Source organism: Triticum aestivum, chromosome 7D (assembly GCF_018294505.1).
Source record: "Triticum aestivum cultivar Chinese Spring chromosome 7D, IWGSC CS RefSeq v2.1, whole genome shotgun sequence".
Classification (NCBI taxonomy): Eukaryota; Viridiplantae; Streptophyta; class Magnoliopsida; order Poales; family Poaceae; genus Triticum; species Triticum aestivum.
In genome coordinates, this window is record NC_057814.1 from 430,972,040 (window position 1) to 430,984,499 (window position 12,460).

A 12,460-nucleotide genomic window follows, 5' to 3' on the forward strand; every position below is an offset into this window, starting at 1 on the left:
GGGCAGCGGAGCCGGACACTGAATCCGCTCCACCTTCTTTGTCCAGCCCTGAAAAAAATGAATAGGGAAGCTTAGACATCTTCCTTGAGTATGCAAGTAAAGGATACACTTTGAAATACGAAAAACTTACCGGGTTGGCTGGATGGGTCAGGTTGTACCCACGATCCTCGGTTGTCTTCGGCCATGTCTCATTGGCCTTGAAGAGCACCTTCCAGATGTCTTCGTGTGTAGTGTCGAAGAACCGTTGCAGGGTCTGGTGCTCGGACGGATCGAACTCCCACAAATGGAAAGTACGGCTTTGGCACAGAAGGATCCGACGAAAAAGCATCACCTGGATCACATTGACAAGCTTGATATTCTTGTCTACCATGCTCTGGATGCGCGTCTGAAGCGTTGACAGCTCGTCCGATGAAGCCAGTTCAGGCCCTTCTCTAGCCAGGAGGTGAGCCGCATTGGGGCTCCGGACTGGAATTCGGAAGCCGCGGCCCAGGTGGTGTCGCGAGGCTCTGTGACGTAGAACCACTGCTGTTGCCACCCTTTGACGGTCTCCGCGAAGGTACGTTTGGGCCATGTGACGTTGGGCATCTTGCTCACCATGGCGCCTCCGCACTCTACATGTTGACCACCCACCACCTTCGGCTTCACATTGAAGACTTTCAGCCACAATCCGAAGTGGGGTGAGATGCGGAGGAAGGCCTCGCACACGACAATGAATGCCGAGATGTTGAGGAAGGAGTTGGGGGCCAGATCATGGAAATCCAGTCCGTAGTAGACATGAGTTCGCGAACGAATGGGTGAAGAGGAAATCCCAGACCGCGGACAAAGTGGGGGATGAACACCACCCTCTCATGGGGCTCCGGGGTGGGGACGATTTGCCCCTTGGCCGAACGCCGGTGGGCGATTTCCTTGGCAAATACCCGGCCTCCCGGAGCTTGGTGATGTCCTTCTCCTTGATGGAGGAAACCATCCACTTGCCCTGCGCTCCAGATTCGGACTTGATCGGAGTGCTTTGTTGAGGCGGAAAGGATGAGAACTTGGGCGTTGGAGCTAGAGAATGGGTGGGCAGAGAGAGAAGGCGTGGGTGAAAGGGTGAATCCTTATCTCCTTATAAAGGCAGCGAATATCAAGTGCCTCCCCACTCGCCTTAAAACTCGCTTATTCCCCAAGGGTCGTGTAGACGGCACGGTTGGATTACCCATGCCCGTATTGATGAGAATCCCGCAATAAGGGGACACGATCTCTGCTTTGACAAGACGTGCCGATAAAACCGCATCTCAAAACATGGAGCGGGAGGCTAAAAAACGGTTCGAAATAATGGCCGGGCAGCGACGTGATGTCACACTACAAAAGTTGTCAGTAGATTGGACTCATGAAATATTATACTCTTTGCGGTTGTGTGTGATACTTGTTTTGCAGAGCCGGACACGTTTTCTGGCTGCTTTGGAGTATTTGAAGGAGGAACCCGCCTTGCAATGCCGAAGACAATCAGCGCGCCGGACACATCGTCATTGAAGCCTGGTTCAGGGGCTACTGAGGGAGTCCTGGATTGAGGGGTCCTCGGGCGTCCGACCTATATGACATGGGCCGGACTAATGGACTATGAAGATATAAGACAGAAGACTTCTTCCCGTGTCCGGATGGGACTCTCCTTTGCATGGATGGCAAGCTTGGCGTTCGGATATGTAGATTCCTTCCTCTGTAAACCGACTTTGTACCACCCTAGTCCCCTCCAGTGTCTATATAAACCGGAGGGTTTAGTCCGTAGAGGCAATCATAATCATACATGCTAGACATCTAGGGTTTAGCCATTACGATCTCGTGGTAGATCAACTCTTGTAATCCTCATATTCATCAAGATCAATCAAGCAGGAAGTAGGGTATTACCTCCATCAAGAGGGCCCGAACCTGGGTAAACATCGTGTCCCCCGTCTCCTGTTACCATCGACCTTAGACGCACAATTCGGGACCCCCTACCCGAGATCCGCCGGTTTTGATACCAACATGGGCGGCGGCCCCAGGCCACGCTGGACTCGCCCTCCTCTTCCTGGAGTGGAGGCACGACGAGGTGGATGGCCGGGCATCATGGCTGGTTGTGCTGCGGTGTCCGGGCGGCGCTGCATTCCCTGGTCGTGAGGGCGGCGGGGCTGTAGCTGGTGGATGCAGGTCCTGGTCTTCCCCGACCGGGGGCTGCGGTGGACTCGCCGGTTGGCGACGCGACGACATCCGGCTCCCCCCCCTCTCCGCAATGATAGCCCAAGGTGGCAACTTTGCCCTCCCTTCCAGTTTGCTGCGCTCCGGACGTTGATGGACATGGCCAAGGAGAAATCCGGCGCGGCTGCGGCTGCCGGCAACGGCGACGCTTGTTGGAGCTGTCTCCTCCCTGGGGGCGTTGTCATGGCATATCCAGTCCCTGTTTTGTCACCGGGGGAACCCTAGGCTCGGTTCGCCGGGCCAGGCAGTGGCGGCGTCTCGGCGCCGTCCCCTTGTTGGAGGCGCTGCCTAGGTGCTCAGGGTGCGTCCGGAGGAGCAGCTGGTTTGTTGCCTCGCCCGCTTCGGCGGTGAGGCTTGGGGTGCCAAGTTGTCATGCGCGGGGTGTTGCTGGGGACATGAGCATCCGGGGCGCTATGTACTCCATCATCAACACCTCTCTGACGGCATCTTCTCCGAGTCAGACTATCTCCCGTTGTCCGCTAGCCGATCCTCTAGGCACCAAGGGTGAAGAGTGCGTTGAGCTTGTTTGGTTAGGTGTTTTTGTCGTCTTTTGAGTTGTTTTGTATAGGGGGACGCGGCATGTGTGCTCTGTGACCGTGCTCTTCGCCATTGTTGGCTCGAGTTTGGTCAAGGCGGGTTAGTTGCCGGTGTTGTCACGGTGGATGTGGGTGCTATCTTTTGTGGTAGCACGTTGCCGAAAGGCATTGTACCAGCCGTTTTGCCTCTTCTTCTTTAATATATGGGCCATTTGCATTTCTGTCCCTAACTCGAACCACCTACTCAGATTTGCCCTTAATTTCAAAGTCTGCTCAAATTTGCCCCTCTGCCGTTAGGTGACCTTATATAAATGCCCTTCCGTGCCGTTTCCGTTAGGTCAAAGGCCTTTGACCGTCTACGGGACGTTTCTTGGACATTTTGCCCCTGCCTCCATGTGTCACTTACATGTGGGACCCACTTAGGAAAAAATAAAAATAAAAACACTTTCTCTCACCCCTCTCTCTCTCACTTACATATGGGCCCAGAAAAGGAAAAAGAAAACCTCTCTCCCACATCTCTCTCTAACTTACATGTGGGGCCTAGCAAAAAATAGAGAAAAGAAAAAAGTTATCTCTCTGTCTCCCGACCTCGCGGTCTCTCTCATCTCCGGTGAACTACATGCGACGGCCGGCGGACCGGTCCTCGCGCCGCCACTGGAGCTAGCTCGCCATGCTCCTCCACCAGCTCACCGCGCCCGGTCACCAGCTCGCCGCGCTCCGCCGCCCTCTCCCTCTCTCTCTTGCCAAGGAATAGCAAAGCAACTATCGTCGGCGTTGACACGCGCGCACGGCCAGGGACAGTGCAGAGCTCCAATAAAATGTCTGATAGTCCGACCGCTCTCCGATTCATCTTCCTGTGCAATTAATTGGATTGAAACGCCCCATAGTGACGGATCCTTCCTCGTCTTCCCCAGCTCCGGTGTCACGCCGCCGCCGCTCGATCTCCTCTACCAGTGAGCACTGCCGCCTTACCTCAGGATCTTGAGTTTCGAAATCTCCTCCTGAACATCCTCCGCCTGCTCCCGTTTATCCTCGCCTCCCTTAGCAGCTCTGCCGGCGAGCACCTCCCGTCGCCGCCGCTCAAGCTCGCAACTTCGCATCCTCCCCGGCACCCCACATTCTCTGGCCACCTCAGGCCACTGAAGCTTCTCTCCCGCACCCTCACAAGCCCGATCTTGCAGCCGACTCCTCCGGCGTCCTCCCGTACATCGCCGTCGTGTCTTTGTGCGCTGGCGCCGGCGTGTTTTTAGTTAGCCTAATCCCAGATTATCCTAAACTATTATTAGTTCTAATTACACTCGTTTTACAAAAGCTGACTAGTGGGTCCAGCCCTCAAATAAATCAGTAAATAACGTTTCAGAAAATAATAGAACAATGACTGACCCATATCAAGTTTTATTTTTCATTTTATTAGTTGGGCCCATATGTAAGTGAGAGAGAGGGGGTGAGAGAAAATGTTTTTTCTTTTTATTTTTTCTCTGAGTGGGCCCCACATGTAAGCGACACATGGAGGCAGGGGCAAAATGTCCAGGAAACGTCCGGTAGACGGTCAAAGGCCTTTGACCTGACGGAAACGGCACGGAAGGGCATTTCTATAAGGGCACCTAACGGCGGAGGGGCATTTTTTAGCAGGCTTTCGAATTAGGGGCAAATGTGAGTAGTGGGTTCGAGTTAGGGACACATATGTAAAAGACCCTTAATATATAGTACGCACGCTCGTGCGTATTTGAGGAAAAAAAATGTACAATGCATATTGTTTCCCAGCTGGATCCCCATTTGTACGTGCAACATCAGCCATCGACGCGAGTGACCCACACGTCCGCCGCAGAACCAGCACGGCGCCACATGTCCAAGGGAGCGCCTCCCCGGCGCGCTGGCCGTGCGCCAAAGTGCCCACATCGGCACCGCAACCGGCCGAGCGGCGCAGCCCAAGGCCGAACTCCAAACACGATTACACGGGCTCAACCGTCCGCAGGCCAGGCCAGTTTCCTCCGCGTCCATCCGTCCTCAAAAGGCAAGGCGGCCTTGTCAGCACCCGCAGCCAAGGGATATGCCGCCGTCAGCCGCTCCACGCGCGCCAGCGCGATCGATCGGCTTGACCGTCAACGCGCGGCGCGTTTACACCGTGGGCTGCTGCGGCCGATCAAAATCTTTGCGTACACTACGCTTGGCTGATGTCACTGGCGCCGGTCAATCAGAACCGCTCGTCATTTTTGGTTTTTGACGACCTGACCCGATTGCGTGCCCGCGCGATGCTCTTTTCACGCGTATACGCGACGGGGAAAAAATCGTCGTTGGAAGTTGGAACGGTGTCTAAAGACAGCGGATGGGGGAGCGGATACAGGAGGGATATCGATCATTGATTTGGGAAGATGTGTGAGAAATAAATGTCGGGAAGAAGATGAAGATATTCACCGCTGGCATGGCAATCTTGTGTGGGGCCCGTCGCTGACATGCTTGCGTCTTACCGGAGGGTGGCTAGCCGGGCACTGTCAAGACTTGCCTTTTCTGATTTTGTTTCAGTCGAATAGGTGGCAAACTAGGCACCGGCAAACATAGTAATTTTGGGCGACTAAACTGTTCATGTTGTTCTATCTTCTGCAGTCAAACGCTATGGCCAGAAGAACACCACCACCCTAGTCCCAAGCTAGTCAAGGCAACTCGGTAATGATGCTACGATGTGCATCTAGGCGGTGTCGAGGTTAAATTATCTTCTCTAATAATGGAACATAGATTAATTACCATCGTCCTATTTCAGCTTCAAGCAATATGTTCGGAGAAAGGATGGTAAATACCAAAAAGGAAAAAAATATTCTTAATTTATAAGTTCACATGAATGTCATCCAAATATAAATTTTCATTCGGACACGAAAAGAGGATAATATGAATTTCATTCAAATATAAAGTTCATATAATATTCGGACGGGAAAAAGGGGATTGCTAAGTTAGCGACAGACCATGCGCCGCCCTCCTCTGGCGACACGGGGGTAGGCACACCCGCCACCGCAGGGAACCCCCGCCTCTGTCTGCTACCACTGCGCCGCCGTCGGAGAGCAGGCCGGCGAAGCCGTGCCGCCCCTGGATGGTGGCGGCGGAGCAGATCCGTCCCTCCCACGTGCACCCCCACCCTCGCGCTGCGCCCCAAATCCACCAACCGCCGCCATCGGGGCACTCCCCCCTCCGCCCGCTCCCGCTGCGCCGCTGCCGGAGGGCCGACCAGCGAGGCGTGTCGTGCCCTCGGATGGTGAAGGCGGGGCATAGCCGTCCCCCATGCACCCTCCCTCCCGCCTCGCATCCCCAAGCTTTTGTGCGGACGAACCCCTCCCAGCTACTGCTCGCTCCTGCAGGTCCAACGGCGAGCGTGACGTGCCTGGCCATGGCCATGGGCACCCTCCCCTGCAGTACTTCCCTCCTCCCGTACGCGACACGGCCCAGCCCTGCTGATGCCGTTGTTGGCCATGGGTTGGGCAAGGGGACTGCCGCCCGGTCAAGGGGGTGTTCGCAGCCTGCCTTCCATGCGCAGGCGGCCCCCTCTCGTCTCCGGCGGCGCTACCTTCCCCAAGCCACGGTGACGACTCATGTGGAGGCAACGAGACTACAAGGATAGTGGCAGTCACGAAGCTCCTCAAGGCGGGTTCTTGTTGGCACTGTTTCAACCCGGCGACTTTGGACCCGCGTCTCTCCGGTTTCCATGGTTGTCGGCGTCCTCTGCCGGGCGCCTCCGGCCTCGGGGACCAGCAACTACGTCCCTTCCAGCTCGCATGGCTCCCCGATGTCCCGACGGCTATGGCCACAACATTTAGGGTTTGCGTTCCTCTAGTCCTAGATTGCCGGCGTTGCCGTTCACCGTCGCCCCACCCCCTCATGGTTTGCTTCGTTGCCTGCCCTATGTTGGACATCTCAAAGCCCTTTCTTTTTGCCAGATCCAATGCTCGCGTGTTCGGAGGTGGTGCCACCCATCGACGGCAGGTGCAGCCCCGCCAACCCCTTCCTACATGGTGGCTCCGACCAGCGTTTGGCTCCTCATCTTCCTTTCCAATTACGGTGGCGATAGGATTGCTTATTCAGGCCAGGGAGAAATCCCTGCTCGGCTTGCCAGTGCTGGCGGCGGCGGCGTGTGCGTACATCGTTCCCATCTTGGAGCCGCTGTCAAGGCCCTTGGCTGGGCCCCTCTTCGAGCTCAGGGAAAACCGTAGGTCTGGTTCCTCTGGATCGGATGGCGACGGCGTCTCAACGTCGTCTTCTTTCTTGAAGGCGCTATCTTGCTCGCTCACGGTGTCCCCAGTTTTGGATCTGTCGATGTTGGTGTTCTTGTTGGTTCAGCATTGCTGTTCTTGGTTCGGGTTTGGTAGATTTTGTTGTGATGTATCCTCTGTACGGGCCGAGCATCCCTTGTCTCTCTGCCTCGGGCATCATGTTCATGCCTGCATGCGTTCGTGTCATTTGTTGTATCCTTTTATGTACTCATTCTACTCCTTCTATCAATGCAAGGATACACAAGCTTTGTGTATTCCTGAAGAGAAATCATTCAAAATACTGCAGGAATATCCACGTAAAACTTATGTAGTGCAGAAAAGAATTATCAGCCTCGGGCAAGTCACTTCTCATTTTGTAAATATTTATATGTGCTTTGAAAAAGAAAACATGACACAATAGACAGTGCATTATAAAAACTCCAATGGCGTCACACAAGGCAGCCTAGAAATTCTACCGAACGCCATCATACTTGTCGCGTTATAATGGGTTGATAAACTTCAAATCATGTGTTAGAAATGGCCAATAAGCGGCCTAGAAAATCAACCTGACGCCATTATATATGTCACGTTATACGAATGTATTGCGCCGATAAGTTGTGCATTATATAGTGTAGTCAATGGCCAATAAGCGGCCTAGAAAATCTACCTGACGCCATCATACATGTCGCGTTATAGTGGGTTGATAAAGTTTATAACATATAGTGTTATAAATGGCCAATAAGCGGCCTAGAAAATCTACCTGGTGCCATCATACTTGTCGCGTTATAGTAGGTTGAAAAAGTTCACATCATATAGTGTTATAAATGGCCAATAAGCGGGCTAGAAATTATGACGCCATCACATTATGTCACGTTATACGAAGTATCGCGTTGATAAGTTGTGCATTACAGTGTTGCCAATGGCCAATAAGCGGCCTGGAAATTCTATCTGACGACATCATATTTGTCGCGTTATACGAGTGCATCGAGTTGATATGTTTTATATCACATAGTGTTAATGGCCAATGAGTTGCCTAGAAATTCGACCTGGCGCCATCATATCGTTCACAGTATATGAATACAGTAAGTTATACATTTTATATTACACACTGTTATCAATGGCCAATGAGGGGCCTAGAAATTCGACTGGACGCCATCATATCGGCCGCGTTATACGAATGCATTAAGTTGCTATATTTTAGATTACACAATGCTATCAATGGCCAATGATCGGCCTACAAATTCTACCTGACGCCATCATATTTGTCGCGTTATACGAATGCATTGAGTTGATATATTTTATATTACACAGTGTTATCAATGGACGACAAAGCGGCCTAGAAACTGGACCTGACGCCATCATATCGGTCGCGTTATATGAATGCATTAAGTTGATATATTTTATATTACATAATGTTATCAATGGCCAATGAGCAGCGTAGAAATTATACTTGACACCATCATATTTGCCGCGTTATAGAAATGCATTGAGTTGATATATTTCTCTTACACATTGTTATCAATGGTCACTGAGCGGCTTAGAAATTCTACCAGACGCCAAGCGTTATATGGATGCATTGCGTTGATGTAATGTACATTACACGATGTTATCAATGGCCAATGACTGGCTTAGAGAAATTCTACCTGACGCCATCATATCTGGCGCTTTATACGAATGTATCGTGTTGATATATTATATATTACATAGTGTTACGAATGACCAATGCGCATCCTATAGAAATTAAACATCGGTAAGCAAATAATTTACACGGTAGAATATTCGCAAGAAAAAAGAATAATCGCAAAAAATATACTCATTGCCATATGAGTACTGAAAGAAAATAAAAAAGAAAAAAAAACTGTACGTTCACATGTGTTGCGCTCTTGCTCCTCCAGCAACGGTGAAAAAGGTCCCCACCAAAAAAAAGAGAGAAAGAAAGCAACGGTGAAAACATATTCCTAGAATCGACCGTGCTCTGTCCCCCCCTGCCCTCTCACTCTCTCACCCCTTTGACTTTGTCGCAAAAGTCAAGTGGGGACCTTGCCCCACCCCTCCAGAGACCACGAGGCCGGCTCCCGATAAAACGCAGCCCCCTCGCCCCCCTCTCTCCTCCTTTTCAGACACCACGAGCGAGGCCGGATCCAATGCCCATCCCCACCACCACCATCTCTCTCCTCCCACCAACAGCGCCAACAATAAACTAGAACCAAAAGTCAGCGCCCCCCTCCTTTCCTTCCTCCATAGCCAGCAAGAACCAACTCTCCCCGCGCGAGCCGACCATGGACAGGGACGCCGGGTGCTACTACCTCGGCGGCGGAGGCGGCAACGACTGGGACCTCAACGCCGTCGTGCGCTTCGCCTGCCGCGGCCGCGTCCTCCCGCCGCCGCCCTCGGAGGACCCCTTCTCCTCCTTCTTCCCCCCGCCCGCGCCCGTCGTGGAGGACCACGGGATGCCTGACGCGGCGGCGTTGCTCCCTGATCCTCCCGTCGACGGGGGCTCTGCTGCCGTCGACGAGCTCTCCATTGCCTTCTTCGCGCCGTCCGCGGCGCTGCCGTCCTCGCCTCAGCCGCCGCCGCCGCCGCAGCAGCAGCAGCAGCCAGCGGCGCCAACGAACCAAGAAATGGTCCCGATGCAGCAAGACGAGGCGGTGCCGCCTCCGATGCTGCTGACCGCGGGCGGGCAAGGCCCTGTCGGCGAAGGGTCGAGATCCAAGAGAAAGTACGTCCCGAACACTCTGAATTTTTTCGAAATAAAATGTTGCTGGCTTATCGTGTATGCTTGTGCTCACGCGTGCGCGTGGATGGTTGGCGTCTGTGCAGGAAGAAGGTGGTGAAGAAGGTGGTGAAGCGGGTGGCGGCGGACGGCACGTCGGCGGACCCGTGGGCGTGGCGCAAGTACGGGCAGAAGCCCATCAAGGGGTCGCCGTACCCGCGCGGGTACTACCGGTGCAGCACCGACAAGGCGTGCGAGGCGCGGAAGATGGTGGAGCGCTGCCGCGACGACCCCAACTCCTTCATCCTCACCTACACCGGCGGCGAGCACAGCCACCCCGCCCCCGCCCACCGCAACTCCCTGGCCGGCACCACTCGCAACAGGCAGCAGGCGCCGGAACCTGCTGCCGGACAGAGCGCTCCCGCCGCCAAAGCCAAGGAAGAGTCGTCGTCGGCGGCGGCGGAGCCGAGCCCAGCGCAGTCGACGTCGGGCGGGATGTCCCCGACGACGCCCCTGCGCACGCCCTCCATGGAGGAGTACAACCAAGACTCAGAATTCGACGAGGCCGCCGGCGGCGCAAGTCAGCCGCCCATGGACGTCGAGAAGGACCGCGAGGATGAGCTGCTGAAGATATTGGAGGGGTGCGTGCACGGCGGCGACTCCAGCATCGTCGTCGAGGAGACGTTCGTGGTCACGCCGTGGGTCACGGCCCCCGGCGGCGCGGCCGGGTGGAGTTGACTCCGCCGTTACCGTCCGTACATTGCCATATATAGCAGCATGCTGTTCATTATAATCCTGGCTCGTTGCAGCAGCAGCGGTAGCAGTAGAAACATAAGAAAAGAAAAGAAAAAAGATAGAGGTGGAAGAGAGCATCTGATCCATGCTACAACCCCAGTGCCAGCCGGCCAGTAGTTATTCGCCTAGTGTAATTAAGTGCTAATTAGCTCTGGAGTAATACAGTAGCGAGTGTTCTTTGATGGCTTGATTAGAGTATACTGCATGTATAATTAAACCAAACCCAAAGACAATGTTTTCTTCTTCTTCTTCTTTCTTGACATGTTTGGGCCATTCAATGGCTGCCTAGCTTTATCTAGAGGTTTTTGGTGCTACATTTGTGCGTGCACTAGCTAGACTGATCATCATGATACAGTCCCAGTTGCACCCAGGTGATGGAGCAAGAAGGGTGAGATAAAGGGAGGACAGAAATGGAAGAAAGGAAGGGGAGTTGGTGCATGGTGTGGGTGGCTCCCCTTGTCTCTTCCCTTTCACTGTGTGCCCAATTTGTGTGTGTAGTGGCTTTCTGGCTGCAGTGCAGTTATGCTTTTGCAGATCAGGACCATGTTGCTCCGGCCCAATGGATGGTACCTTTTGATTCTCGGATCTCGGTCCTATGTGTATTGGAACGTACTGCTGCTGCAACCAATCCTCGTTTACCCAATTTTCATGTTGCTCTTCTCAGTGAATTCAGTGTTTAGATGTTGGTTTCTTTGGATACTGATGAAGTACATGGCGTGTAAATCCTTATGAAAATATGGCCTTTTTCGGTTGAATGTGGATGTATAAGAGCCATAGCACATTTTCCCCCGAACCATGTATAAGAGTTAGGTGTCAATTCATTACGAGAGAAAAAGATACATCGCCAAAAGGCGAGGTCCTACAACGCCAAAGAGGCATGACCCGAAAAGAAAGAACCTAAATGACCTAAGATCAATACCCAAGAGAATCGGATCCACGAGTTGGAGACGAGCAATCCTAGCTTAGGTTGCATCATACGAAATGAAAAGGTGAGAAACATCTACTGCAAGAGCCTAGACACCAGTCAACTGTAACACAACCCAAACTCGACAGCCATGACGATGACAACGACTAACACACAAGCACCCAGTGACAAAATCACAACCAAACATAAAGACAACACTACTTGAATGACCCTAGGCGCAACATCGCCCAACAACAACGCCACCGTTCCATCACTACCAGACCAACCGTCACCTAAGCCGTAGATGAGGCGCCATGAAGGTGGGCGAGCACAAACTAGAGGAAGAGGGGGCACAAGCAAGCACCTATGATGAAGTCCACCGCAACTGGCAAGCTCGGGGTGGAGGCCCAGCACGATATGGGGAAGAGATAACCGGCGACGACGCCCACACCTTCACAAACCAAAAGGCCATCGAACAAAAGAGACCAACCACCAAACGTCAAACACCCCCACTATCGGCCTGAGAGGAGCCACAGGAGGAAGATGTGCCAGATCCGACGGAACCACTGGCAGATTTGGCAGGAAAATGACTAAGAGGGGGAGAGAGTGGGTGGCAAGGATGGCAAGGAACAGAGGCACACCTGTAACGACATGATGAAGTAGCCACCGCACCTCGACACGGCCTCAAGAAGCGATCGGAGCATGGCCAAGCGTCCGGCATCCGACAAGATCATACTTGCCAAAAAGGGACCAGAAGAAGCAACTCAGGGAACATACCTCGTCGCCGCCGTCCTTGGTGGTCGCGTAGGCTTTCCCACTGGCGATCTCACACGATGGTGAGAAATGGGGGGGGGGTGGATGTGAGGTGTCTAGGGTTGTGATTATCGCTAGAGTCGCCCAATCTGGGGATGGAGGCCCCCGCACGATATGAGGAAAAAGTAACTGACGGTGGCACCCACACCATCACAAACCAAAAGGCCTTTGAGCAGAAGCGACCAACCACAAAGTGTCAAAACCCACCCACTACCGGCTGGAGAGGAGCCACAAGGAGGAAGATGTGCCAAAT

General features: G+C 53.3%; 1 protein-coding gene across 1 annotated transcript; it reads left to right on the top strand.

The window, feature by feature from the left end:
• Positions 1 to 9,109: 9,109 nt before the first annotated feature.
• Positions 9,110 to 10,672, top strand: LOC100192144 (WRKY transcription factor 22). The gene is made up of 2 exons (XM_044583742.1): positions 9,110 to 9,701; positions 9,803 to 10,672. The coding sequence occupies exons 1-2, from the start codon at positions 9,262 to 9,264 to the stop codon at positions 10,431 to 10,433; spliced, it is 1,071 nt and encodes a 356-aa protein (XP_044439677.1). The 5' UTR covers positions 9,110 to 9,261; the 3' UTR covers positions 10,434 to 10,672.
• The last annotated feature ends 1,788 nt before the right edge of the window (positions 10,673 to 12,460 follow it).

What these genes read in the sequence shown, in the direction of transcription:
- LOC100192144 (XM_044583742.1), top strand. Translation starts at nt 9,262, where the DNA reads ATGGACAGGGACGCCGGGTGCTACTACCTCGGCGGCGGAGGCGGCAAC. An exon ending in GGGTCGAGATCCAAGAGAAA is followed by an intron (nt 9,702 to 9,802) that starts GTACGTCCCGAA and finishes GCGTCTGTGCAG; the next exon opens with GAAGAAGGTGGTGAAGAAGG.